The sequence below is a fragment of the Trematomus bernacchii genome, unplaced genomic scaffold (assembly GCF_902827165.1).
Source record: "Trematomus bernacchii unplaced genomic scaffold, fTreBer1.1, whole genome shotgun sequence".
Taxonomy (NCBI): domain Eukaryota; kingdom Metazoa; phylum Chordata; class Actinopteri; order Perciformes; family Nototheniidae; genus Trematomus; species Trematomus bernacchii.
In genome coordinates, this window is record NW_022987739.1 from 16,759,816 (window position 1) to 16,785,697 (window position 25,882).

At 39.6% G+C, this 25,882-nt stretch overlaps 1 protein-coding gene across 1 annotated transcript in view; it reads right to left on the reverse strand.

Moving 5' to 3' along the window:
* Positions 1-807: 807 nt before the first annotated feature.
* The window catches only part of LOC117495901 (glypican-1-like), a 39,458-nt gene continuing 14,383 nt past the window's right edge, over positions 808-25,882 (reverse strand). The window contains exons 2-10 of the mRNA XM_034147489.1: positions 15,585-15,743; positions 13,613-13,830; positions 12,864-13,037; positions 11,356-11,521; positions 7,010-7,140; positions 6,029-6,166; positions 5,469-5,599; positions 2,665-2,840; positions 808-2,308 (exon numbers count right to left, since the gene is read on the reverse strand). Of these exons, the coding sequence (XP_034003380.1) occupies positions 2,133-2,308; positions 2,665-2,840; positions 5,469-5,599; positions 6,029-6,166; positions 7,010-7,140; positions 11,356-11,521; positions 12,864-13,037; positions 13,613-13,830; positions 15,585-15,743 (1,469 nt within the window). The 3' untranslated portion in view covers positions 808-2,132. The remainder of the gene's footprint in view (positions 2,309-2,664; positions 2,841-5,468; positions 5,600-6,028; positions 6,167-7,009; positions 7,141-11,355; positions 11,522-12,863; positions 13,038-13,612; positions 13,831-15,584; positions 15,744-25,882) is intronic.

Sequence of the window (25,882 nt, forward strand, 5' to 3'; positions counted from 1 at the left end):
TTGGATACATGCCTGAGGAGTTGCATCAGATGACTCAGAATAACCTTAAAGGGGTTTTCCAGAGATTAAGTGTAGCACTTCCATAAAGTTTGTGGAACTTGCAAGAGACGTTTAAACAACCTTTCAAGCTAGTGGCTCAGTGGTGCTTGATGTGAACATCAGCATAATGACATACTGAATAATTACAAGCAGGTGGCATGTTTACCATGTTTATCATTTAAGTTAACCTTCAGTTCACTTACAGCTGGAGCTGATTTTAATTAGTTTGGCAGTTTATAGCGCCAGATGAAGAGGTTGACGATCACCAAAGTAATAAGAATGACTGATTGGCAATCCAGCCAATGGTTGTTGAGACACTGTCAACCAAATTGTGGTGCTACACGAAAAGTCAAGGAAGCAAAAAATCATTGGAGTCCATCCTTTGCAGCATGAATGTCCATACAAAATGATATTGCAGTAGTTGTTGTTTAGATATCATTGTTTTTACCAAAATGGTGAACTAACTGACAAACATGACTCTACAGTAGCATGGCTAAAACTTTTAGTCCCTGAAGATCCATAAACATTGCAGGCTATCGCCATAATGCATGTCAATATTTTTGCCTGTTAAAAATGCACGTTTAATCTCAATGCTCCCAATTTAAAATGCAGTCTTTCTGTTCAAGCCCCAAAACCCACGCTGATAACATCCCCATGACATCCTTTTGCTTATTTTCTCAAGTGCCCTTTAAATAAAGAGCTAGCTTTTTTTTAAACATATGCTAATTATACCAATCAAATCAAAATGTACATTTCAAAAGCCACTGCTATAATCAAACAGAGTTTAATGGATGAAAAGTGATTAAATACAGATTATTACACAACCCCAGAGTGTGTATGTGCATGAAACTTGTGTGAGTCTCGTATGTACCAGTAAAGTGTTGTAGAATGGAAAAAGGCATGCCGAGTAAATGATGTATAACCAGGCAAATGTATACATGTTGTCAATATTCGGCAGATATCCTGTTCTGTATGTACAAAACATGTTTTCTTAGTAATAATTGTTTCCCATCAACATATGCAGTCACAAAACCTGGTAAACTGGTTGTTACAAATGTTCAACATAATTGGGGCGATGTTGACATTTGTAAAAAAGTGTTCAGTGTAATAAGTGCTTTGGTTTGAACCAATGTGTTGCTTCTAAGACTTCATTTACAGTTACCTTATGTTGGTGTGCTCTCAACAAGGAGTCCTCTGTAGGATTACTGCATCATGAAATGTTTCCTGTGTAGATTTTCATTGAAGGAAAACATTACAGGACTTAAGGAAAACGGTGTCCTGTGTTTGTTTACATCCTTTGAAGAGACTGCTTATTTCTTTTCATAGGAGATGAGTCATTTTCAATTTCTGTACAGTAAAAGTGAGGTAAACTCTTGCAATCACAACATCTCAGGAGTGGGATAATTTGTATTTCAGACAAATCATACTGACTGTTTATGCCAACACACATGAAAACATCCGGACGACTACATCACAGATAATGGGGGGATTCATTGCCAATAGAGTATTATACTGTACATTCATGGCTCAATATGGTGCCAGTCTTTTAGCTAAAGTATGCAAACATTTACAACTTACACAATGTTTGTTAAGGTAGACAACTTGACTCAACTTAAAAAGCGTAGAAGTAAAAAAAACTAAAACCTTGTTGATCGCACCACATGTCGGAGCAAAACATATTTTGAGCTCTGCCGCCTGCTGACTGGAAACTGGAGCTAAATGGACCTGATAGAGTGTCAATACATCATTACCAATATCCCCATCATCATCTTCATCATCAACAGCAGTCATTCTTTTCGTCTTCCTCGTCTCCTTTTTCTTCCGACAATCCATTGAAACCAGCTCAACAAACTGAATCACACTCTAAGACATAATAACTGAGCAAAACGAAATAAAGAAAAATTGTCACTGTCAAATTTTGCTCCTCGCGGTCAAAGAAAATGTTGTCCATTCATTCCCCAAAATGTCTTTTTCATTTCATTTTTTTGGCAAAGTTACGTAACACCCCCCTCCCCACCAAGCCCCTTTTTGTCCGTCCCGTGGTTCCGCCCTCCTCTACCCTTCAGAGTCTGACTGGAGTAGGCGACGGTCCATCATCGCTGAAGCAGCAGGCTGGCCAATGGGAGCAGGAGTAGGAGTCCACAGAGGCGGGTTTGAAACGTGGCGGCCCCCCTGGCTCGGGTTATGTCTGGCGAGTAGTCTAATGCTCTGTTCCGATGACACTGAACACTGGAACACATCCCGCTTCCTGAGCCGCTGATGTCATCACCTAGGGAGACGATTACAGAGAGAGGGGAAACACATTTTTAATAGGAAGTTGTTTAATACTTTACTTTTTCAAAAAACAGATGAGGAGATTCCTTTTTCTCATTTTTGTTCAAGAAGGTCGTCCCGTTAATCGTTCCTTATTACATGTTTCTAAGTGGCAATCTCTTGATTGGGGACGTTTTTGACCTTCATGAATGGAATCAATGTGTGAATTAAGATGAGGTGTCATTAGTTAGAAGCCCTTGTTCTGGTTTAACATAAAGAATCAGGCAATAAAATAACCTCATCAAAAACATAACAGAATAGACAAGGTTTGTCTAAAACTGCTTTCAGTGCAATTGTAAGAAGATGACCCACTGGCATCCTGGAAGTCCACGTCGTTGCCTTCCATTGCGTTTTTCAGCCTGTTGCTCATGATTTTGAGTTGCATGATCTGCTGCCGGATAGTCATGTCTGGCTTTGTGATGTCCAGCTCCACTTCAGGGTTGTTGATCTGATTGGCCAGGCCGTCACCCATCACCTCTGGAAGGTACCTGATTTGAGGAATGGAGGGATAGGTGAACAATGTGTGGCAACAACAATAGGGCAGATTTTTAAAATAAATATGTAAGAATGTAAGGGAGAGGCTCTGTTTGTTGAAAGGTGTTTTAAGCACAGTTCTATGTCATTATTTGTTTATTTGAAAACAAATGCCTATCTCGGATTGTTGTGTTTAACACTTAGCTGTAATCCAACCACTTAAACATATGTGAGGTGTATGTGTGTGTGTTGGTGGGGGGGGGTTCAGATCAACTTCAAATTATTTTATAACTCATTTACACATAGATAAAGGAGGCTGTGGGGGTGGTGATCACTGCGAGTGTTCTGGATGTGAATCTCGGCAGGATTTAAAATCACTGTATGTGGAAGAAATGTCATGTAATACCACCTTAAAATAGATTAACATTTATTAAAACATTTTAAGAAATAGCCTATTGATTGATATTAAAATATTTTCCCAAATTGGGATCAATAAAGTATCCATCTATCTATCTATTGCATCTTTTGTTACCACACAAAGGATAGAGATGGCCTTCAACGAGAAGCGATCTGGCATGTTTAATAGCGACATTATCAGAAGCTAGTTGCTGCCTACTCTTATATTCCTGACCTCAGAAGTGTCTTTAAGTGCTGCAGGACACAGGTTTTCTGTCTGTAATGTCTTGTTGTCTATGTGCTGCATAAATTACACTTGTGAAGAACAGATTACAGACCTTGAAAGTGTATTATTACACACTCCAGTATTATGTGGAAGGATGAAAAGGAGTTGTTTATTTAAAAGCTTTGTTGCATGAGCAATGTTAACTTCAACATGGGTTAAAGGATTCTAATAAAAAATGCATAACAGCAAAGAAAAAACAACCTAAAATATTTGAATTAACTTCAGAAGAAATGGATTGTCAAAGTAAGTTTTGGTTACAAAAAAGTATTCTAATGTTGACGTGAAATTAAATGTTATTAGACCCTTTTCTTTTTTAAAGCTGATCCTAGTTGCTATTCTTTTTATTGATTTTTTACTTTCTTTTATTGATTTTTTCACAAGGTAAAATTACACACAAACAAATATTACATTTCAGAGAGAACAGTGCCTGTACGGAGACAATCTACATAGTAATCAAATGTTGCTTGGTTTTTTATGACTCCTTTGTTATGTACCTTAACCATTTTTCCCAGCCCTTAAGAAATGTGTCTTCCATTACTTTCAACTTGTATGTGATTTTCTCCATTATTAGGATATTACCAATAATATTAACCCATTGTCTGTAGCTTGGTGTTTCCGCCTTTAGCCAGTTTTTAGTGATAGCCTTCTTTCCAGCAGCTAGGAGGATCTTGATCAGGTATTGATCTCCGACATGTACAGATCCTTCCATATGTCCCAGGTATAATACTAAACAGGTTTGAGGGATTCTATAGCCTAATACCTTGCATATAACAGAGTGTACACAGTCCCAGAAAGGTTGAATGTTACTGCAGCTCCAAAACACATCTGTATGGTGAGGTTCCAGATGTTTACAAAGTCTCCAGCATGATTGTTGAGTGTTTGTTTGTTTACTATTGATTTTGGGTGTGTAAAAGAAACAAATTAGGTTTTTCCACAGAAATGCTCTCCATCCGTGTGACTGTTTAGTGGTCTGGTGCATTTTCCACATATCATACCACATCTCATCTGAGATTCTTTCGTTTAGTTCTTTTTCCCATTTAGTTTTTACATAGAGTGTTGAATCTTTTTTGGCTTCCATCGAGCACGAATACAGGGTAGACACAACTTTGGGAATATCATCATGGTAAGCTCGTGCAATAATCTTTACAATAGGTTGTATGTCATCTTCATTTTTCTTAACCTTTTTTGTATAGTAGTCCCTCATTTGCATATATCTGAATAAGTCTTTGTTTTCTAGGTCAAAAATGTTTTTCAGGTCTTGGAAGCTTCTCATTTCTCCCTTCTGGATAACCGTGCATATGGCTGTTAAACCATTTTCTGTCCATTGCTTGGATGTCATAGCTTCCTGGTTTGAATCCTTTGTCATAGGCTATCCCGTCTAATAGTCCATGTTCCCTTCCCAATTTCAATTGTTTAATAATAGAATACCATTTTTCTAGTGTAAATGTTGTTATTGGGTCTAGGTCTCCCTTTTCTTTAATATGGGGAGGCATTTCTCTTTGCCCTATGAGTGGTTGAATTGGGGACTCATATGTAAGTATTTCGATGTCTTTCCAGCAGGCTATGTAATCGGAGTTGCACCAGTCTATGAGTTGCACCAGTAAATGAGAGGACGTAGTTGTGCTGCATGATAATATTCCTTTAGGTTTGGAAGTGCCAGTCCCCCTTTTTCTTTAGGCAATTGCAGTGTGGTATATCTTATCCTAGGTCTTTTACCCCCCCATATAAATCTTGATATAAGCTTATCCCAACTTTGGAACTGAATCTGCCGTATCTTAGTTGCTATTCTGTATCTACTTATTGTACGTTGCTTTGGTTAAAAAAACATGTAATGTGATGTTTGGACGTTGTAGGGATTTGATGGTCATTTTGAAGATTGAGGATCAGGTCAACTAGATGTCACATTTAAAGATGAAATAACTTGTGTGAGGTCAGTCAGGTCAGCAGGTTTCTTCCTCACCTGGCTTTAGTAACCCCGTTCCAGCATTTTTCCTTATTGGCGCCCCCTGCTGCCAGTTTGCTGCAGAGAGCCACAGGGAGCTGGATCCAGTACTGCCGCATCTCCCTCAGCTTACTGGACAGATCGGACACCTGAGGACAAGGAAAATATTTTTTTAATTTCTGGTTATACAATCCAAAACAAATAATATGTTTTAAATCACATTTAATATAATTTAAAAATGTAACCGGGGCAGAATAGCTATGGTACCTAAAATATATGTAAATCATTAATCAAAATCATTATAATAAAACAAGATATAGCCAGGAATGTATCTGTTTTCTATAAAAAAAAACATGATTCATAAACAAAACAAAGAAATCAGTGATTAAACTCATCTCATAATAACCCTTTCATCACTTTTCACTCATTACATCTTTATCTTTAAAACAAATCCTGCTGTGCCCTAAAATCTTTCACGTAAAATCACATTAAAACAATTTCTATGACTTTATTTTAAATCTCGTCATTCAGAGTGAGACATGTGTGTAGACATATATGATACTTGTACGCGCACAAACCTGCATCTCCAGTCTGAGCCCAGCGGTTGGAGAGGGTTTGTACTCGGATGCGGTCAGAGAGCTGCTCCTTTTCCTCTGCTCATGAACACTGGGACTTCCTGTTCCTAGTTCACCTGGGTTTCCACATGTCTGGTACACCTACACACACACACACACACACACACACACACACACACACACACACACACACACACACACACACACACACACACACACACACACACACACACACACACACACACACACACACACACACACACACACACACACACACACACACACACACACACACACACACACACACACACACACACACACACACACACACACACACACACACACACAGATTTACAGACAAACATCAACACAAGCACACAGCGAAGACTGTATACTTTAAAATCATATTCATATTCATTCATATAGCTCTAACAATTACTTTTTAGTCTGCATTGCAACATTTCCGCGATATTAAAAATGTCCACTGGAGGTCACAATAGACACATCTTTGCTTGGAGACAGAAATTAACAGACTCTAAAAACATTCCACTATAATAAAAATATGAGAATATAACACTGCTGGTATTAAAACAAGGTCAAGAACGCTTATAGCTGCAATTACTGCTTGTCCAATAAATGTGACGTTGATATATAGTTCGGTATAATTATGGCAGCCCAGCAATTTAATAATGTTGCCCAGCAGCCTAATTTGAAGGATACATCTATAACACCAATAAATCTAGTGGTGAGAGGGTGAGCGTGTTGTTGCTGCAGCTTTGCTTCTAATATCCTCAAGGTAAGCACTCCTTGAGGATAGTAAATGTGATATTGCACACTCCTTAATTATATTTACCAAGGGAACAATCTAATAAACAGTTGAAAGGTTTCACTAATAATTCTAAGGGAACAGGATTGCAGACATAAACTAGAATGACACTGGAGAGGGAAATATAGTGAGTGATCAGACAAAGTAAGGTGTCTTACCTTGTCTGTGAATTTGTCCAGGTTTTCCTGCAGGAAGTGAACAGCCTCATATATTCGAGCAGGGATAGAGGAGAGAACCACATCGAGGCTTGGCTCCGTGCTGAAGCTAGAGGCCACCTGGATCATGGTGTCTGAATGGAGGAAATAGGAAGAGACATATTTTTGGATAAACTCAGAGGTTTTTTGGGAACAATACTAGATTAGTCTCAAGTCTCTTTGGTCACAACATAGTATAAGTCACCAAGTGCCACATAAGAAGGACTCTGCACTGTACCAGTGGTTATTGCACAAGGCCTTATTGGGGACCTGGTGATTATTTTGGAACAGGTGGTGGTGGCCTCGGTGCACCCGGTAGGCATACGTTTTTTTTTCCATAGGGTAAGCACGAGGCAAGCAATAGACAAGAAAACGGTTGAACTTTATGATCTGGGATCAATAAAATAAAATGCACAGAAACAACTTTTGCCCAGACCTAGTTTATTAACCCATGCGTAATATTCGCTGACGGGTGCCTCAGCTGCACTTTATTTTGAGTTCTATTTCTGTTTCATATTTTTATGTTTTCGGATTTCTACAAGCAGATTATATCCTATGGAAGGTATTGTGACTTTAATGTAAATCTTTCTTTAGTGTTTCTTTAAACGATCAAGTGTATTTGACATGCAGGCATTTAATGGCGGCTATTACAACGACCTGCATTGACCACATCTATACTAACAGGCCAGAGCACTGCACTAAAGTGTTGTCACTCACAGTTGGCTTTAGTTATCATAACTTAGTTGCTATAGTACGCAAGAGCAAAATACCTAAGGCTGGCTCCAAGATCAATTATAGAAGGTCTTATAAGGGGTTTAATCAGGAACAATTTGTAGAGGAGGTAAATAATGTGCAATGGTTTGATGTTTGCCATGAGGAAAACCCAGAAAAAGCACTGGGAGTATTTATGAAGTCTTGCCGATCAGCATGTTCCTATGAGAAAATGGTCTACCCGGTCAAAGTGTGCACTTTGGTTGAATGACGAGATGAGAAGTTTAATGGTCCAACGAGATGATGCTAAAAAAACTGCAGACAGAACAGGTTCTCTATGTGACAAACAACATTACTGTGTAAACTAAGAAATGCGGTAACCAAATTGAATAAATGTAGAAAGAGGGAATACTACATGCAGGAAATCAGTGATTCTAAGAATGATGGAAAGAAATTATGGAAAATATTGAATAACATAATGGGGAGGAACTCAAACATGCATCCTTCCTTTATAGAAACCGAGGGTAAAGCCAGCAGATATTGCAAATCATTTTAATGATTATTTTACAAATAAAGTAGACAAGCTCAGGAATGCCATGGGTGCAGTCGAGGACACAGTGTCACATCACATCATTAAAGATCGTATCATGAGGGAAAAGCAGTGCATGTTTGAATTCCACAATGTTACAGAAGAATATGTTGAAAATATGCTTTTACATCTGTCCGATGATAAATCTCCTGGGATTGACGACTTGGATGGTAAACTGCTCAAAATGACGGCCAAATACATATCCAAGCCATTGAGTCACATTTTTAATAAAAGTTTAGAGCAAGGCGTGTGCCCCGAGATCTGGAAGGAAGCCAAGGTCATCCCATTACCCAAGGATAAAAGAAAAACCTTTGCTGGTTCCAATATTCGACCTATAAGTCTCCTCCCAGTGTTAAGTAAATTAATAGAAAAGATAGTATACACCCAAATTCAATAATACTTTTCAAGTAACAATCTGACAACGAACTACCAACATGCCTATAGAGATGGTCACTCTACAAGTACAGCACTTGCACAAATGACCGACGACTGGTTAAAGAGCATGGATGATAGGAGGCTTGTAGGAGCTGTCATGTTAGACTTTAGCGCAGCTTTTGATGTAATCGATCACAGTCTGCTGCTGAACAAACTCAAATGCTATGGCTTTGGTTCTGTTGCTATGTGTTGGATGGAGAGCTACCTGACTAGGAGAAGGCAGCGAGTCTTTTTCAATGGGAGCTTTTCTGAAAGTAAGGTGTTGCAGTGTGGGGTCCCACAGGGGAGTTCGCTTGGGCCTTTGTTGTATTCTATATTCACAAATGACCTTCCTTACGTATTAAATAAGTCCAGTGTAATAATGTATGCTGATGATTCCACAATGTACAGTACAGCATCAACATGCAGTGAGTTAAACAATCTACTTAAAATAGAGATCAAAGCCATAGCAGACTGGGACAACAATAACAAACTGGTACTCAACATTGCTGTTCGGATCCAGACATATGTTAAGCAGCAATCCTCAATTAAGCCTGACACTGGCTGGTCAGCCAGTGGAACAGGTAAACGAGACTAAGTTGCTTGGCATTGTTCTTGATTCTGGTTTACAGTGGACAAAGCAAATAGACAGTATCGTAACTAAAATGGGAAGGAGCATAGCTGTGACGAGAAAACGTACAAAGTATGTAACACCAACCACTTTGAAACAAGTCATTCAGTCTCTGGTTTTGTCACATCTTGAGTACTGTCCGGTCATATGGTCATCAGCAGCAAAAACACATATACAGAAATTACAAATAGCTCAAAACAAGGCTGCCAGACTAGCTCTCCACTGTTCGAAGCGCACTCATATTGGAGTTATGCATAGAAACCTATCATGGCTTCCGGTTGAGAAACGTCTGCAATCTCGTGTTATCACTTTTCTAAAAAATGTCCAATTTAGCAAAAAACCACTGTATTTTTATGATCAAATAGTTTACACAAGAGACGAGCATGACCATAGGACTAGACAAGCTACATCAGGCCATCTACTGGCACCTAAACCCAGGACCAATCTTCTGAAACCTTCTGTGACTTATAGAGCTATAAAGGAATGGAACTCATTGCCAAACTACCTTGCTGAAATAGAGTCCAGAGCCTCTTTCAAGAAGAGATTGAAGGGCCATCTACTAATGACCATGTACCCTTGTGAGCTGTGAACCCTAATTTAATTTGATCTCATGCTTTGTACTGGTGGGTGTCTTGTGCACTCATCCTTGGCTGAGATTGATGTTGTAAGTGGATGAGATTGTTGATGATGTTGTTAATGTTGTTAATGATGTCAGGATTTATGTCTTGAATGTTTTTGTATTATTGTTGTATTATTGTTGTATTGTTTTAAGTGTCGGACCCCAGGAAGAGTAGCTTTTGTCAAGAGCAAAAGCTAATGGGGATCCTTAATAAACATAAACATAAAATGGCGCATTTCCACTGCAGCGTGTAGCACGGTTTAAGCGTGCCGTGCCAAACCCGGCCCGTTTTTTGTTGCGTTTCCACTAGGGGTAGTTCCGGCTAACAGATACTGTTTCACAGTTTTCTGGCCCTCCAAAATCCAGGTTCTTTCCGGGCCAACAACCGGGCTGAGTATGCTAAACTAGTGAGAGAATCGCTGGCAAGGGGGCTACAACTACAACACAATGAACATATTTTACCGTGATTTAATTGTAATACACGTTTCAAAATGATGCCGAAGTAACAACATACTGATACCGGTTAGTATAAACCATGAATTAATGCTTTGACAAGTCTGCAGACAGACGGCAGGCGAAAAACCTTTTAAAATGCGTGTTTTCTGAATGGAGATCGGCTAAGCTAACGTTGTATATGCTCCGACCGTCCACACTCACAACAACGGCCTATACAGACATAAATAAACCAGCGACTGTATTCGCCATGACACAGACAGTCTGTGGTTTGTACTTGTTTAACTTTTGTCTAGTTTCTGAACAGATATGAGGAGCTGTGAGCTCTGAGTGCTAACAGCTAACGGCTGATGTTGTTTTTCTGTGGTTCGCATTGAAGATGACGTCACGGCTCCGCCTTCACTGCGTTACTATAGTTACTGCCCCAGCTACTAAACTGTAATGGAAACGCAGCATAAAGTGAGCCTGGCCTACCAAGGCCTAACTATACCGTACTAAGCCGTGCGAGGCCCTGCAGTGGAAATGCGCCATAAGCAGAGGGCAAATATTTGTAGCTGGAAAAAAGGGAAGGCATGAACATTGTTCAAATCTTATTAAAATATATCATGCAGGGATGTGATAAATAAAATAAAACATGATTCAAATGATTCAATCCAATGGCCCAAAATGACTACCAATGTCTCTTCAAAGACATCAAACTCCATTGAAAAAAACTGTAATTTTAGCACGCAGAACACAGGAGTTGCTGCCAGGATAGTTGGTTATGTTGTGTAATTGTGTGAATTCAAACTAACCAAACTTTTATTGGCATGCTGTCACACTGACTATAGATAAGTAACTCATACAACCCCACTTCACACATCCAAACCACCCCTTCCATCTCTGAGTCTCACCTATAAGGTTCTGCCACTCCGGGTCCAGGTCAGCTTGGTTGGCCAGGCAGCCCTTCATGACGTTGGAGCAGTAGTTGGAGCAGGGTTTGAGGGAGGCCGTGCCGCGGCAGTGGGGGCAGTACACCAGCTTCATCAGGGCCTTCGTACACTCTGGACTCAGATGAACCTGGAGAGGTTAGAAAAAAAAATATTAGTATCATCAGAGTCAGTAGTGAAAGAAGGGCATTTAATACTGCAAGAGTATGCTTTACTACAGTCCCGATTCTTCTTCTATCCCTTTAATGCACTGTTGATATGCACAGTAGTACATTGTGGTTGTTTAGCTCTTTCCTTCCCCTTTCCATTGGAGACTTTTCTCCATGAGGGACATGTACACCAGTATTAACAGCTTAAGGAACATGATGAACAGTAGAGGGCAGTATTGTAAAATTATATGAGACACAAGAGAACAGAAAAGCTGTGATGGCCTTCCTTATCTTTATACAGTCCAGGGTTTCTGTTACACTGTCAGCTTCTGAGTCGTGAAAGGTGTCCAGTTCCACAGTGGAGTTTTTTTTAACAACTATCCTGCAGAGATGTTATACGGACACCTCTAAGAAGGGGGGCAGGTAGTAGAGGTATTACACCAGTATGATAGCAAGATGGAAGATCCAGTTTTGCTTACAAAAGCATGCTATGCAGTTTTTCATATTTGAAGGCATATTCCGACCAGCCTTCATGCATTTATTTCAGTGCAGTTTGAAAATCAGTCCACCGACTAGAGTTTTATGTAATCCATCACTGTCGACATCAAGTCTGCATTAATTTGTGTCATGATGTTACATCACGGTTGTGCTGAAGTAAAAAGTCTGCCCTCATGACAATGGTGTAGCTATTATCAAGCAGATTTAAATAGAATCGTATTTATGCCTGGTACTGTAAGGATATTCACATTTATACATGGTAGAACAAACACCCAGTCACATCAGTCACTTGTCTCTGAATGTTGGGAAATAACTGGATTGAGAGCAAGATAAACATCCTCACACCCATTTTTGACAGCAAACTGTAGTCGTCAAAATGATAGCTTTGTTCTGATGGCAACGTCTGGAGCTTAATTTTCTGATTACCTTCTTTTTTTTTTTTATTTAGGGTGGAGACATTTTTATCTGACAGTTTGGGTGTGACAAACATTCATCCATCATATCTGATTTCCTAGGAAGCAGCCATAGCAGTTCTTTGAAACAGACACGATTTTCTGTAAATAATACACAAACTCTCTCTCACATCAAGAACTCATCCTGTCTCTCTCGGTCTGACTCACTCTTTCTCTGTTTACGTCTTATGTACACATACCCACCCACATGCACACACACACACACACACACACACACACACACACACACACACACACACACATACACACACACACACACACACACACACACACACACACAACACACACACACACACACACACACACACACACACACACACACACACACACACACACACACACAGACTCTCACCTGGGAGACCTTCCTGACCACCTCTCCGCTGATGATCAGCCCCTGGACAAACGACCTGGCTGTGACAAAAGCACGGATCAGCTTCGCCTTCATGTCCCGCGGGACGTCACCAAATGGCCGCAGCGTCTCCTGTTGCTTAGCAACACATTCAAGATAGTCGTCTGACAGGGTGACCTGCGAGAGGTGACAGGGAGGGAAAATGAAGAAGATGTTATTAGTTATTTTGTTTTTGCCTGCTACAAAGGTCACCGGCCAGGAACATTGTGATTACACTAAGCCTTGTAGTTTAACAAAGTATGGCACCATAAGAGATTCAGAAATGCATCTACTCCATGCCACTGGTTATCCATTTAAAAATAATAAAATATGAGAATTCAAGACAGGTGATGGGTCTAAAAATTTTACTTTTGGAAAATTATTTTCCTTATGAGTCAGAAATAAAGCAGGAACTGAAGAGAGGGAGAACCGTTAGCAGCTGAATGAATCAGGAGAACTAGTTCACCAAATCCTTTAATCGTGTCGATTAACATTTCAAGCACTCCCATTTGAATATAATTTGGTCTATTTCACATGATAGTTATCATGGTTTTATTAAATATCCAAAACAGAGGCCATAATGTGAACTCGTATTTAGAAGGTCACTCTGGTTTCTGCTTTACTATTTAAATTATTATCTTTTCATCATCCTCTGCATCAGTCCCTTTTTCATAATGTGGCATAATGTCTTCTACTTTCACTTCTTCACTCACATCTGTAGGAGCAGAGATTTTAAAGGTGCGCTCCAGGAGTTGGGACCAGAACTCAGTGAGGGTCTCGTCCAGGTTGAGAGCGGAGCCCCTGTAGTACTGTCGCAGGTTGGTGTAGAGCTCTGCGTAGAGACGCGTGTTCTGGGAGTACAGGGGGCCGAGAGGAGACAGCACCTCCTGCAGGGAGCGCTCAGAGCGGCCGTGCAGCTCAGTGAAGTAGGCTGGAGGAGGCGAGAAGAGAGAGAGGGACAAAGGAAAGACAGAAGGAGAAGAGAAATAAGGAGAGGAGAAGAAAACAACAACAACAGAGATGAGGAAAGGGGTTGTTTCTTCACAGTATTTATTGGATTTATTTGTTCTGTCTACCTGACTGTTGTAGGTCAAGCATTCACTCTGTTTAACTCAGTGTTTGCCTTCACAAACTCCTACACCTGGTGAATCCTGTATATATTGGTGCTAGGTGTGTAGCGTACAGTGGGTTTATCACACTGTTTCCTCTGTAAACATCACTAAGAAAGTGGAGAGACAGTGAAGTTGTTTGCCGTAAAACTAAAACTCTCTGTACAGCTGAGAGTCGGATGATTATTCTCTGTGAGTTTTACTTTACACACACTGATTTGATTAATTGTTAAGGAAAAAATATGGATTAATGCAGTATCATTTTATTTTGTAGAAATGTATCCAATAACTAGCAATTTCAATTCTTATGGAGGATAATTAATCCAATCCAATCCAACCCAACTTTATTTATATAGCACATTTAAATACAACAGAGTTGACCAAAGGGCTGTACATCAATAAATATATAAAAAGCAGCATAAATACATTTGGACAAAACCAAAAGGAGAAAAAACAAATGTAAACACACGAGACAATAAAACCATACTTATAACCACAGACTGAAAAACTCCCATACACTATGTAAAAACAATATAAAACACGAGAAAATAATTAATGCCATTTAATGTACCAGATTTAAATATTTAACCCATTTATTTTACATTTAAAGGTTTCCCAGACATGTCTCTTCGCAGCCAGGTGGATAGAGAGCGATAAAGAGGTCAAACTGAAAGAATAAGAGAGTCAGCTCGCTGTCTCTGCAGTAAATAGGTCTGGGCTTTTCCCCCCCGTGCTTCAAAGGCTGTGGACCGGTGCCAGCCTGTTCTAACCACAACCAGATGGGCGGACACATTACTGCTACTGAGGTGGCCCGCTGCCTCCAGACTAATAATACTGTCCTCCTCCGCTGACAAGTCCTCCTGCTTCTCTTTTTTCTGCTTTTATTTTTCATTTTTTATTTTAAAAGACTCTACTAATGACACATTTCTCACTTGCTGCATTCGTCTGTCTATCTGTTGTTAGTGGTCACACTCAGTCTTTCCTTCTCTTTCCTCCTCCATCCATCACTCTCTTCCTCTGATGTGCAGCGATCTGCAGCCTCGGCTCCTCAGTGGGTCAACTGCTCATTAGCTGAACCAGCCACTGCCCCGGGGGACACCCCTCTGTGTGTGTGTGTGTGTGTGTGTGTGTGTGTGTGTGTGTGTGTGTGTGTGTGTGTGTGTGTGTGTGTGTGTGTGTGTGTGTGTGTGTGTGTGTGTGTGTGTGTGTGTGTGTGTGTGTGTGTGTGTGTGTGTGTGTGTGTGTGTGTGTGTGCCCCTTTGAGACCAGGGCATCAGCTTATCACGTTTCATTGTGTCTGGCTGACTCTGCTCTCATTATAACACCCAGTCAGGGGTCCCCTTGACGCACAGGACACATCCTCCCACACACACACACACACACTCACACACCCCATCATTATTGAAGCGGCAGGATTGAGCGCGAAGCACAGTCGGAGCTTGCACCAAACACAAATTTACAAATACAAAACATAGTAATGTCATACTCCTCTGGGCACACTGGTGAAGCTTTGGTATTGAGCTCAGCTGGTAATGAGCATCTATCATTCGAAAAAACACACACACACCCTACTTACTGTCAAAACTCCTGTGGAGAGCATTGAAGGCGGACTGCAGCGACCTGCCGGCCTCTCTGATCAGCCCCTCTGTTTCTCTGCTGCTGAGACCCGCCAGGTTCTCCTCCATGGTGGTGGTACAACAAGTCGGACCCTGAGGGCACATCCTCAGATGTTCACCTGGAAACATGGGGAGAAGACACAGTCAGAGTTAATTTACCTAATTGTTTTATTACATAATTCAATCACTGCATAATTCCGTTTTTTCCCATGCACATTAGCCACTAAATCAACAGCAGTGTCAAATAAATTGAAGTTAAAGACCAAGTAATTGCAAATGTAGCTTTTATTAACAACACTAGTGGAATGGCTTTATGTATCTATGGCGATGTCAGTCGATCACTCAATTTGTTCAAGACTAAACAATCTCAAAAACTATTGGATGGACTGCCATTCAATTCTGTTTATTGATCCCGTGACTTTTTGTCTAGCGCCAAGATGACATTTGTGGCTTTCAGAGAAATGTCTCAAATATCGAATTGATTGCCATGACATTTTTTTGTCAACATCAGGATGAATTCTAATAAAGTGTCCAATATTTTGGGCCATTACTGAATAAAGTTTACAGATAATTGAATGATCTACATTTGAAGTGCTGTAGAGCCCAACATGTAGTTACCATCCATCCCTTAAAATAATGTCTACTTATAACCTCTGTTGACATGTTTCAGGTCTACCCGTTGTAACCAGTTGAGCCAAAGAGGAATTGTTGTTTTGTTTGAAGTCAAATTGTCGAATCTATCAATAATTGAGCACTTACTGTAAGAACCAGTTTGTAGTAAATTCAGTACTTTAACTGTGGTTACTTGTGTGAATTGATTTTCTAAAATGTGTTTAATTTTGACTAATTAAAATTGAATGCAGGACTAGAGTGTTTTTCCAACGTGCTTTCACTGTTGCTACAGTAAAGGTTTTCAGTGGCTCTCACACCACAGCATCAATCATTAATGGGAAATCTTTTTATATTTAGTTACCGACCAAAAAAGCACTCTGTACAATAAATACAGTACACTTGATCTATACATAGCAACCGTTTGTTGTTCAGCAGTTCCTCTGTTCCATACCGACTGTTTGTTCTGTAGCCACATGTACCTTTACATTGGGATAGTAGGAATACTGGGAATCACTGACAAACAGATTCAAATCAACTGTTTTCATGTTTCAATAATACGTTTAAGTATGCAATTAAAGCCTATGGGAGCCTGACAGAGGTGTTTTAGATAGATTTTATAGATCAAGTGGCAATACCACATTATATAAATACTGTTTATTAAAAGTAAAATTCCTACTAATATTGTATTATTACAGATTAATTAGCTATAATCTGTAATACAAAATAAAAGTAATTGGTTTGGTTCAGTGTTGTGTAATGTTTAGTTTTTAAGCTTGTGGGTTGTTTTTCTTAAACAATCCATCACATTATATAAATTAATGTTTTAAATGTAAAATCTGAAACCGAAATATCCCCGTCATTTAAACTGTGATTTTAGCCTAAAATCTATATTTTAAGACGTCGAACAGGAGGCTAAAAACATGCTCACCTTCAGCTTTTAATCTATTCTTATGCGTTTACTCTCATGAGGAGAGAATACATAAACATATTTTTCACACATACACACACCCACACAGAGACATGGACACACACACATTTGACTTGACTCACACATACTTAGAGAGCAGTCTGCAGAATCAGTCTCTTGACAGACGGGATGTGTGTGTGTGTGTGTGTGTGTGTGTGTGTGTGTGTGTGTGTGTGTGTGTGTGTGTGTGTGTGTGTGTGTGTGTGTGTGTGTGTGTGTGTGTGTGTGTGTGTGTGTGTGTGTATGTGGGTTGGGGGGCAGAATTTGTTCACCAGGGTAAGTGGAGCAGAAGAGGAGACACCTTAATCATCCCTCTTCCATGAATCTTTCATTGCCACTGGCTGGTGTGTGTGTGTGTGTGTGTGTGTGTGTGTGTGTGTGTGTGTGTGTGTGTGTGTGTGTGTGTGTGTGTGTATGTGCGTGCGTGTGTGTGTGTGTGTATTTGACACAGAGACCGGCAGCCATAAAACGGGAAATAGCAGTTTATGTTCCTCCTTTCTTTTTTCCTACATCCCTTTTCTGGGAAATGTTAAGATTCCTTTTTTTCTTTAATATAAGAAAAGGTGAAGCTGGATTTGAACACACACACACACACACACACACACACACACACACACACACACACACACACACACACACACACACACACACACACACACACACACACACACACACACACACAGATCAACGACAAAACTTGTTATAATATTCTCGTCTCTTAAAGGTCCCATGACATGCTTTTCTGGTTATTACCCATCCCCTTGTGTCTTATGAAGGTTTTTCTGCATGTAAACGGTCTGCAAAGTCACAAACCCTCAAAGTACACCCTGTAGCGAGTAAAACTCTAACACACAGAAAATACGTGTCTATGCTGCCCCAGAACGCCTCGTTGGAGATTTCTCTTTTTCTTCCTGGGTACAGTGACGTGCCCATACCCAAATGGACCCATTGGTCCAAATGGACCAATCCGAGGAGTCGTTACGTTACGTCAGCAGAGCCGTTACGTTAAGTCCGTGGATTGGTCCAAATGGACCAATCCGCGGACTTCCTCACACACATACTCAATCTTTTCTCAGCTGCAGCTCCGCCGATTTCTCCTCCCTGAGACGGCGGGACGCGGCGAGGCTGTGAGTCGGTGTGTGAGCACACACACAAACTCCCAGCCAGGCTGCGGGTGTGTGTGTGTGTGTGTGTGTGTTCGGGCTGGTTTCGGGCTGGGTTTCGCTGTGTCTCGCTGTCTCACAGACGGCCACTGGGCTCATAGGGAGGGGGGGGGCAGGAGCTCCAACAAGCCGTTTAGGACAGAGAGTGAATACACATACTATACAGAGATGCTGTATGAGAAACCAATGTGATTTTGGAAAATTGCACAATATAAATCTATTTTAGTAGACCTCAACAATGGAATTATGATCAGTAGAAATGGCCATGACATGGGACCTTTAAGAAATCTTCAAGTGTCAAGAATAATAGATAGTTTTATTCTGAGACACTAAAACACTTCACTCTTCTGAATCCAAAATATATCAGACAACATCACTTCCTGCTAATCAAACCTGTTTTCTACTGAACTGTGTGCGTCCTGTCAAGTTGGAAAAAGCTTTTCAAAATGTAACACCTCATACACTTTACCTGTGAATTTTCACACAACTCCTACCATCCTTTCAAAAATAATTCCCAGAAAGCACTACTGCATCACCTGCACCTCTTTGTATTCATCAGTGATTGCTCATGTAACCATCAGAGGAAAATATTTTGTTTGTAAAACTGTGTGTACGCTATTGAAAATGAAAAGCACCAATTAAACAATTAAATAACCCCACAATGGGTTCAGTGATTTTCACATAACTCAGACCACAGATAAGTTTAAGGTTGATTTGGAATTAACTTTTAAAAAGAACAAACAAATCAGTGTATTCTGTATATATTTTGTACTTCTTTAGTGAAAACTGTATTCAGCAAGACTATTTTCACTGGTTCTTCTGCAGTGATAACATTGGCGTTCTCCATAAAGTGTGAAATTATTGAATGAGTGAATCTGATTTTGAATTGAGTCACAGAATACAAAAAAATATGTTGGTGCATTGTTAAATGATGTCATTGGAGGGTATAAGGTGGTAAGACAACAGTGAGGGCAGTGTGCACATGTTATAGTTGTATATATATTTGAAGATTTGGTTTAATAATATAATAACTAGCTTTGCAAGATGAAGTTGAAGTATGTTTTCAATCTCAAAATGGAGTATCAGGGTTACAGCAAATTCAAAATTAGTATACAATAAGTAATCAAAAACAACCAAAATCTTAACTCCAAACAAAAGCCATGGCACTTTTGTAGCAAACCAGTCTTAAAATGTCAACCGCTGCTGTAGAATCAAAAAATGCCTATCCAGAGGCTTCAAGCTGTCCAAAAAAAAGGTGTCAACAAAATGGCTTGATTAATGGCCGCAGCAGCATTATAGGTCATGTTTCAAATTCAAGCTTCACTTAAATCAACACCTCTGACACACTCTCCACAGAAATGGTGCACCATAAGAGGAAAAGAGGAGAGGGGAAAAGTGACATAGCAGAGATGTGAGCTATCAATCAAAGTAATTTAGCTTCACCATGTCACCGCTCTGAAAACGTCTGAGAGCGCTACACAGTCGGGCAGAAACAGGACAGATTCCTCTGAGGCGGTTTAATCCAGACCATCAGAGCTACACATGTGGGTCAGAGACAGCAGACTGCATCTTTGAGCCCACATTTGCTGCAGCTAATGTTAGCATTTAGTTGTTGGTTAGCTTACCAACCTAGACGTCGCAGGGCGTTTACCACAGACACTTACGCTTTACTGCATTCCTGGGTTGCTGGGTAATGGAAGCAGCTGGCATCCTGCTATAAAAACTGAATTCACTTGGAAAAGACAGAACTTAGCACAGTAGTGCCACACAAACACATGTTCAAAAAGTCCGCTTGCCAACATGCTAATACATGCAAGCAGAGACAGGCAGTTGAAAGGACTAGATCTGGGAATAAACGCCTTGCTCAAGGGCTTTGGGATGGGAAATGGAAAGCCTTTGGGCATCTGTCTGCTCATAAAGAGTGACTGAATGAGACTATAAACATGGTGGACCATCTTTTAAGGCAAGACAATTTGAAGTGCTGCTGGGAAAACAGGAGAAGAGATAAGAGATTTGGGTCGGACCAGTTTCTAGGAGATTTGGTAGCTTGCATTGCTTTTTTTCTCAACCTTTAGCATTAATTTGTAAAGCTGCCACACACACTTCATTGACATTATACATTCCCAAGTATCACAGCTTCACAGATTCAGATCGGAAATGCAAGATGCTACAGTAAAAGTATTGGAAACTAAGCTCAATAGTTGCCTTGAGAAGACAGGTATTCTCGGTTAAAATATGTTGACTTGCATCACAACTAACTTTTGAAATACATCCCTCACCCTAAAAAAACAAGTTGTAACGGCTCAGAGTCAAAGGCGATGTGAAAGGCTTGTGATCATTCAAAGATGGAAAATGTATCCTAAAATATGTTAATGGTTAAGCACTGTGGAAAACATTAAGGGTGGCACAGAGTGAGAAAGCGTGCACCTGGCCAATTGACGCTCAAGTAGGATTCTTGTGTTGCAGATTTTAGAAAACAAAACAAAGTCAGAAGAGGTTTCAGACGCAGTTTGAAATTCTAACAAGTTGTAGTCAACTTCTGTGTAGTATAGTAGTAGTCTCTTCCCGATAAAAAGTTAAGTGGTGTCTAAACATCTGCGGTAAAGATTTCCACCAGCTTTTATTGCCTCCTAGAGGGGACCTGATCAGCAGAAAGAGACTTCCTGCAGCCCTGTAAACAATGATGAAACTTGAGAGAGTGCAGATACAGGAGAGACTCTCTCACATCTGACTGATGCGAATTTGATGCTCCTGGCAGTTAAAATGGGTTGAAGGTAAAAAAAACTAAAAACTCACTTCAAATGCTCTTGTCTAATCATTGCCCACTCATATTTTGAACATTCATGGATGCAGGAAAAGGTCAGATTGGCTCCCATCCAGTAAAATGCTGCTTCATATTAATGCAATCATCATCACAATCAACCCTGAGTGCTTCTTAGCTCCATTACAGCCTTTTATCTTTGGCCACTGCTCAATTTCTTTTCTTACATTTTACCCGCAGCACAGGGACTCAAACCGACAATGTTATGGCCTCAATCAGCTTTCCATAAACTGAGTCAAGAATGCAGTCAAGGCAACGTCTTGTTAAACCCAGATTACCCTGATTATTATATGAGAAATAGTTTATTCACCTTGTTACACTGGCATGAATCCTGATGAGGTAAATTCTTTAGTATTGATTATGTGGAGACGTCTGATGTAATATTTATGGGTATAAATTAATTTAAGGCTTGATATTGTGCCAAGTATAACATCAGAGTCTCCCACAGCCCTCCCAGAGCTAAGTGCTGCTTTAGAGAAACTGCAGAGCCTTGTTCAGCTGCAAGGTATTTTTTGCACTTAATCATTAGTATACCCACTTAATTAAAAACTTGTTTTCGGCTTGGCCTGCAGACGTTTAACAGCTTACAGAGGTCGCCATGGAGACCACATCAAGACAACATTGCTTAGCCATTCATTTCCTCTTTCCATCAAAGGCATCTGGCTCTCACTTTCTTCTCCCTGTCACACCCTCCTGCTCGGTCTGCTTTTTATTCCCTGCATTCCTTGTGGCAGCCCCCACATACCTGAGCCCGCCTCAACAAGTCAGCCAGAAATCAAATCAGCACGTGTGCCAAGCAGGTGAACAGGTACGCTGCGCCAAACTGCAGGCAGACAGGAAGCCAGGCGGCAAAAAGCTCAATCCAAACCAGTCAGTGACAGGAAGTGTGGCATTTACAGACCCTTCAGTTGTTAAAACTATATATTCCCTAGATCAAATGCATGCTAAAGGGTCATTGAAAATGTTTTCTCTCAGTGATTGTACTGTTATGTTAAATGTTTGTTGTTTGTTTTTCATGTATTGTTTCTTGATATTTGTCTATGTTGATGTTACACATGGAGCTGCTGTGATGCAAGTCAAATTTCAGACTTGATCTGACAATTAAAGTATTATCGTATCATATTATCGCATTGTATCGTATCGTATATTACACAGCTTAGTTGTATACTGTATAATCCAGATTATGCTCAGACACCTTTGACTACAGTAGAAATACATTGAAACTCAAAGCAAACTCCCATCGAGCCAAACAAACTTTAAGCCAAGTCAAATATTCTGGCAACACCCAGTTTAAATCAAAGACAGGACACTGTTGATACAGCAATTTATTTACACACTTGACAGCAACTGTCTGTTTATCTCTGTTTTGCAGTTTAATTAATGCATTTCTTATTTTTATAGTGTCATGGTGCTATACTTCTGGTTCGTATGAGAGACAGCAAGCGTCATTGGCTGGGCTCGGGGCTACAAACTGATTATTGCTATTTCCCCTCTGGGGAAGTTCATGTTTAATCTTCATGGGAATTTCTTTTAGCTTGACATGTTGTTTTCTCTCTGCCTAAAGACTGATTATACAGACGCAGCATCCAACGTTCATCACCAACTGGAATGTTGTTTTAGGAACCTGACTTTGTGTTATTATTATTATTCGCTGCCAAATTCGATGGGTAATCACAATGTGAATTTGCATCCGCCTTTTAATGCACAATTTTATTTGCGTAACTTTTAATCTATGTCTTTTACTGGTAACTGTATTAGATGTGATATCAATTTTCTGTGACTATTTTAATTGTCTAATCAAATGTGAAGCACATTGTACTGCAATTCTTGTATGAAAGGTGCTATACAAATAAAGCTTATTATTATCATGATTATTTGTTCATAGGAATGGTTGGACATTTTTGGGCAATATTTAGCTTTCTCCACTAATTTAGATGAGAAAATTGAAACCACTCTGGTGTCTTTGTATTTAATGAAGAGTTAGAACCAGGAGGCAAATAGGTTGCTAACTTGGCTCCCTCTGAAACCTCTTTCTGTCAGTTTTATGTTACTGTTTGTGTGAATTAAATAAATTAGATGTTTTGTGTTCATTAGTGTGCTTCAGAGGTGCTTGTAGGCAGATACAGGGATTTTAAATAGAGCCAGGCTTTGATTTTCCCCTCTGTTTATAGTCTTTATCAACTCCTCACTCTTAACACACAGATAATAGATCGGTATTAATCTTCTTATCTCACTCTGGGAAGAAAAAAGAACTGCATTAAAACAGTATGGCAACGGAAGAAACGGGATATGTTTTGCTTCCTCCGACATCAAAACACAATGCCGATTCTTTTTAATTACTTGGTAAGATTCATACACCTAAAATGCAAAAGGACCTATTTCCATCACTCTGTGGGGGCTTATGAGAAGACACACACACACACACACACACACACACACACACACACACACACACACACACACACACACACACACACACACACACACACACACACACACACACACACACACACACACACACACACACACACACACACACACACACACACACACACACACACACACCACAGCTTGTAATGTGTGGCGTAAAGCTTTAAACACATCAATTGTTGGTGTTTTAGAAAACTGTCAAACACAGATGCTAAAACAAACTAGAAAATGCATTTCCTGCTGAAAATGCGTGTGAATGCTGTAAACTGTGTACATGTGTTGCTGAATTTAGCTGAAAATGCAGTAAAAACTGAATATGTTATTAGTTATTGGTCACTGCTGCTTTTAGCTACAAAAACCAAGTAAGTGTGTTGCTGAACTTAGCGGAGAAAGACAGAAAAGTGAAATTATTTGAATCAAAATTGTTACAGCTCAAATGCATTGCAAAGACTTTGTTGAAAACTTGAAAGTGAAATGTTAAACTGGAAGAGTAGGACACATAGTGAAGAAGCTTAATATTTAAAAGAAAAGGTTTAAAAAAGGTATAAACAACTAAATGTATGTCAATGTCCTGAAATAGTTGTAATGTAATAGTTTAATGGTTTCTGTAGCTGAAAGTAGGCTGAAGGAGTTAGATATTAAATGTAAGTAGTAGTGAATGAATGTGTATTAAGAAGAGAAAAGAAAGTAAAAACACTTTGAAAAGCAACAGAATATTTTAACTGCAAACATTTGAACTAAAACCATACGTCACCAATAATGTATAAAATATTTGGAACATGTTGAAGTCAGTATGAAGTCTCCATCAGACAGAAAAGAATAGAGAGGCGAAGTCCCGCCCATCTACTTCCGACCCATGGGACCTTATTTCGGAAAAATTATGTATTGAAGTCAATGGGGAGAGAAAACGTATCTTTCGATCCCGTTTGAATTCTGCCAGGAATTACACATAATGTTTGTCAATCTTAAAAAATAATTTCCATGTCAAAAAAGTCACAGTTTGTCGTAAAACTGTTGAAATATAAGACTATGAAAAATACGCAACTAGAAAGACTACAAATCCCAGAATCCCGGTCCCGCATGCTGGCTCTTACGGAACCGACTAACTCCCCTTGTGTGTATGTACAGCTCTCAACATGCCCAGACTTGTAGTGATTTTCACTTCTTTTAATACTTTTCGCCTCATTCTGAAAGAAAGAAGTGAAATGTGCCAACGTGACGGCCGTCTTGGTGCGAGACGGGAGATGTAGTTCATTGAGCGGTTTCACACAAAAAAAAGTGTTACTTCACATTTTTACGACACATTTGAATTTTTAGGACTGGCAAAATTATCTTTTAAATTGACAAACAAACTCCCATTGAGTTACATGTTAAAAAAAGAGTTTAAAAAGCTGAATATTTCAAGTATAAAATATTTAGAAAAAGTTGAAAGTTTCTCATCATGTGCTGAAAAGGCTGAATAGTTTGATATTTGAGTGGTTTCTGTAGCTGAAAGTATGCTGAAGTTATTGAGAGCCAAAGTATTGGTTGAAATAAGAAGAAGAAGAGGAAGATTAAAGATTAGAAGAACTAACTTCCCCAAGGTATGAATACATCTCTCTTTTTTTTAAAGCCAGACATTGTAATTATAGCTTTAATCATAATAAAGTACCAAAATGGCTAAACTTTGCTGACCTGGGTAAAAATGTTGTTAGAAAGTTGCACTTTCTGTAATTGTATTTAATTAAAGACTACTTGTGTAGCGTGGAAAATACGAGATCAATTTTGCTATACTTGAGAAACTCAGGCGATGTTTCCAATATCTGGGATTGTCGAGGCATCTTGCTGGTTAAATGAGACGTGTAAATCCAATTACACTTTCAGCCCATAAAAGTGCTCCATCATCACACATCTAACCTGCAACCACACTGCAGACTAATCCCTCTCACAGGTCGGCAATATAAACTGGAGCTGAATCAGCACACTGTAAAGCATAACTGAAGTCTCTCCAATGACTAGTTTCCAGATGTTAGCCCGTTGCTCAACCTGTTTCAGCTGCTGACAAAGGAATACAACTACAGTTTGACAAACACTTCTCTTCAATTAAATGAACGAAACAGTCAAGTCTCTAGGTGATAATTCCTGTTTATTACAACACCAGTCATACTTTTAATCACTCTGGCCATCATTTCAGATATACAAACAGTGCGTTCACCAAGTTAATTGGAGTAATTTGGAAATGTGCGTCAGCAAGAAATACAAACAATCACAAATGTTGAACAAATG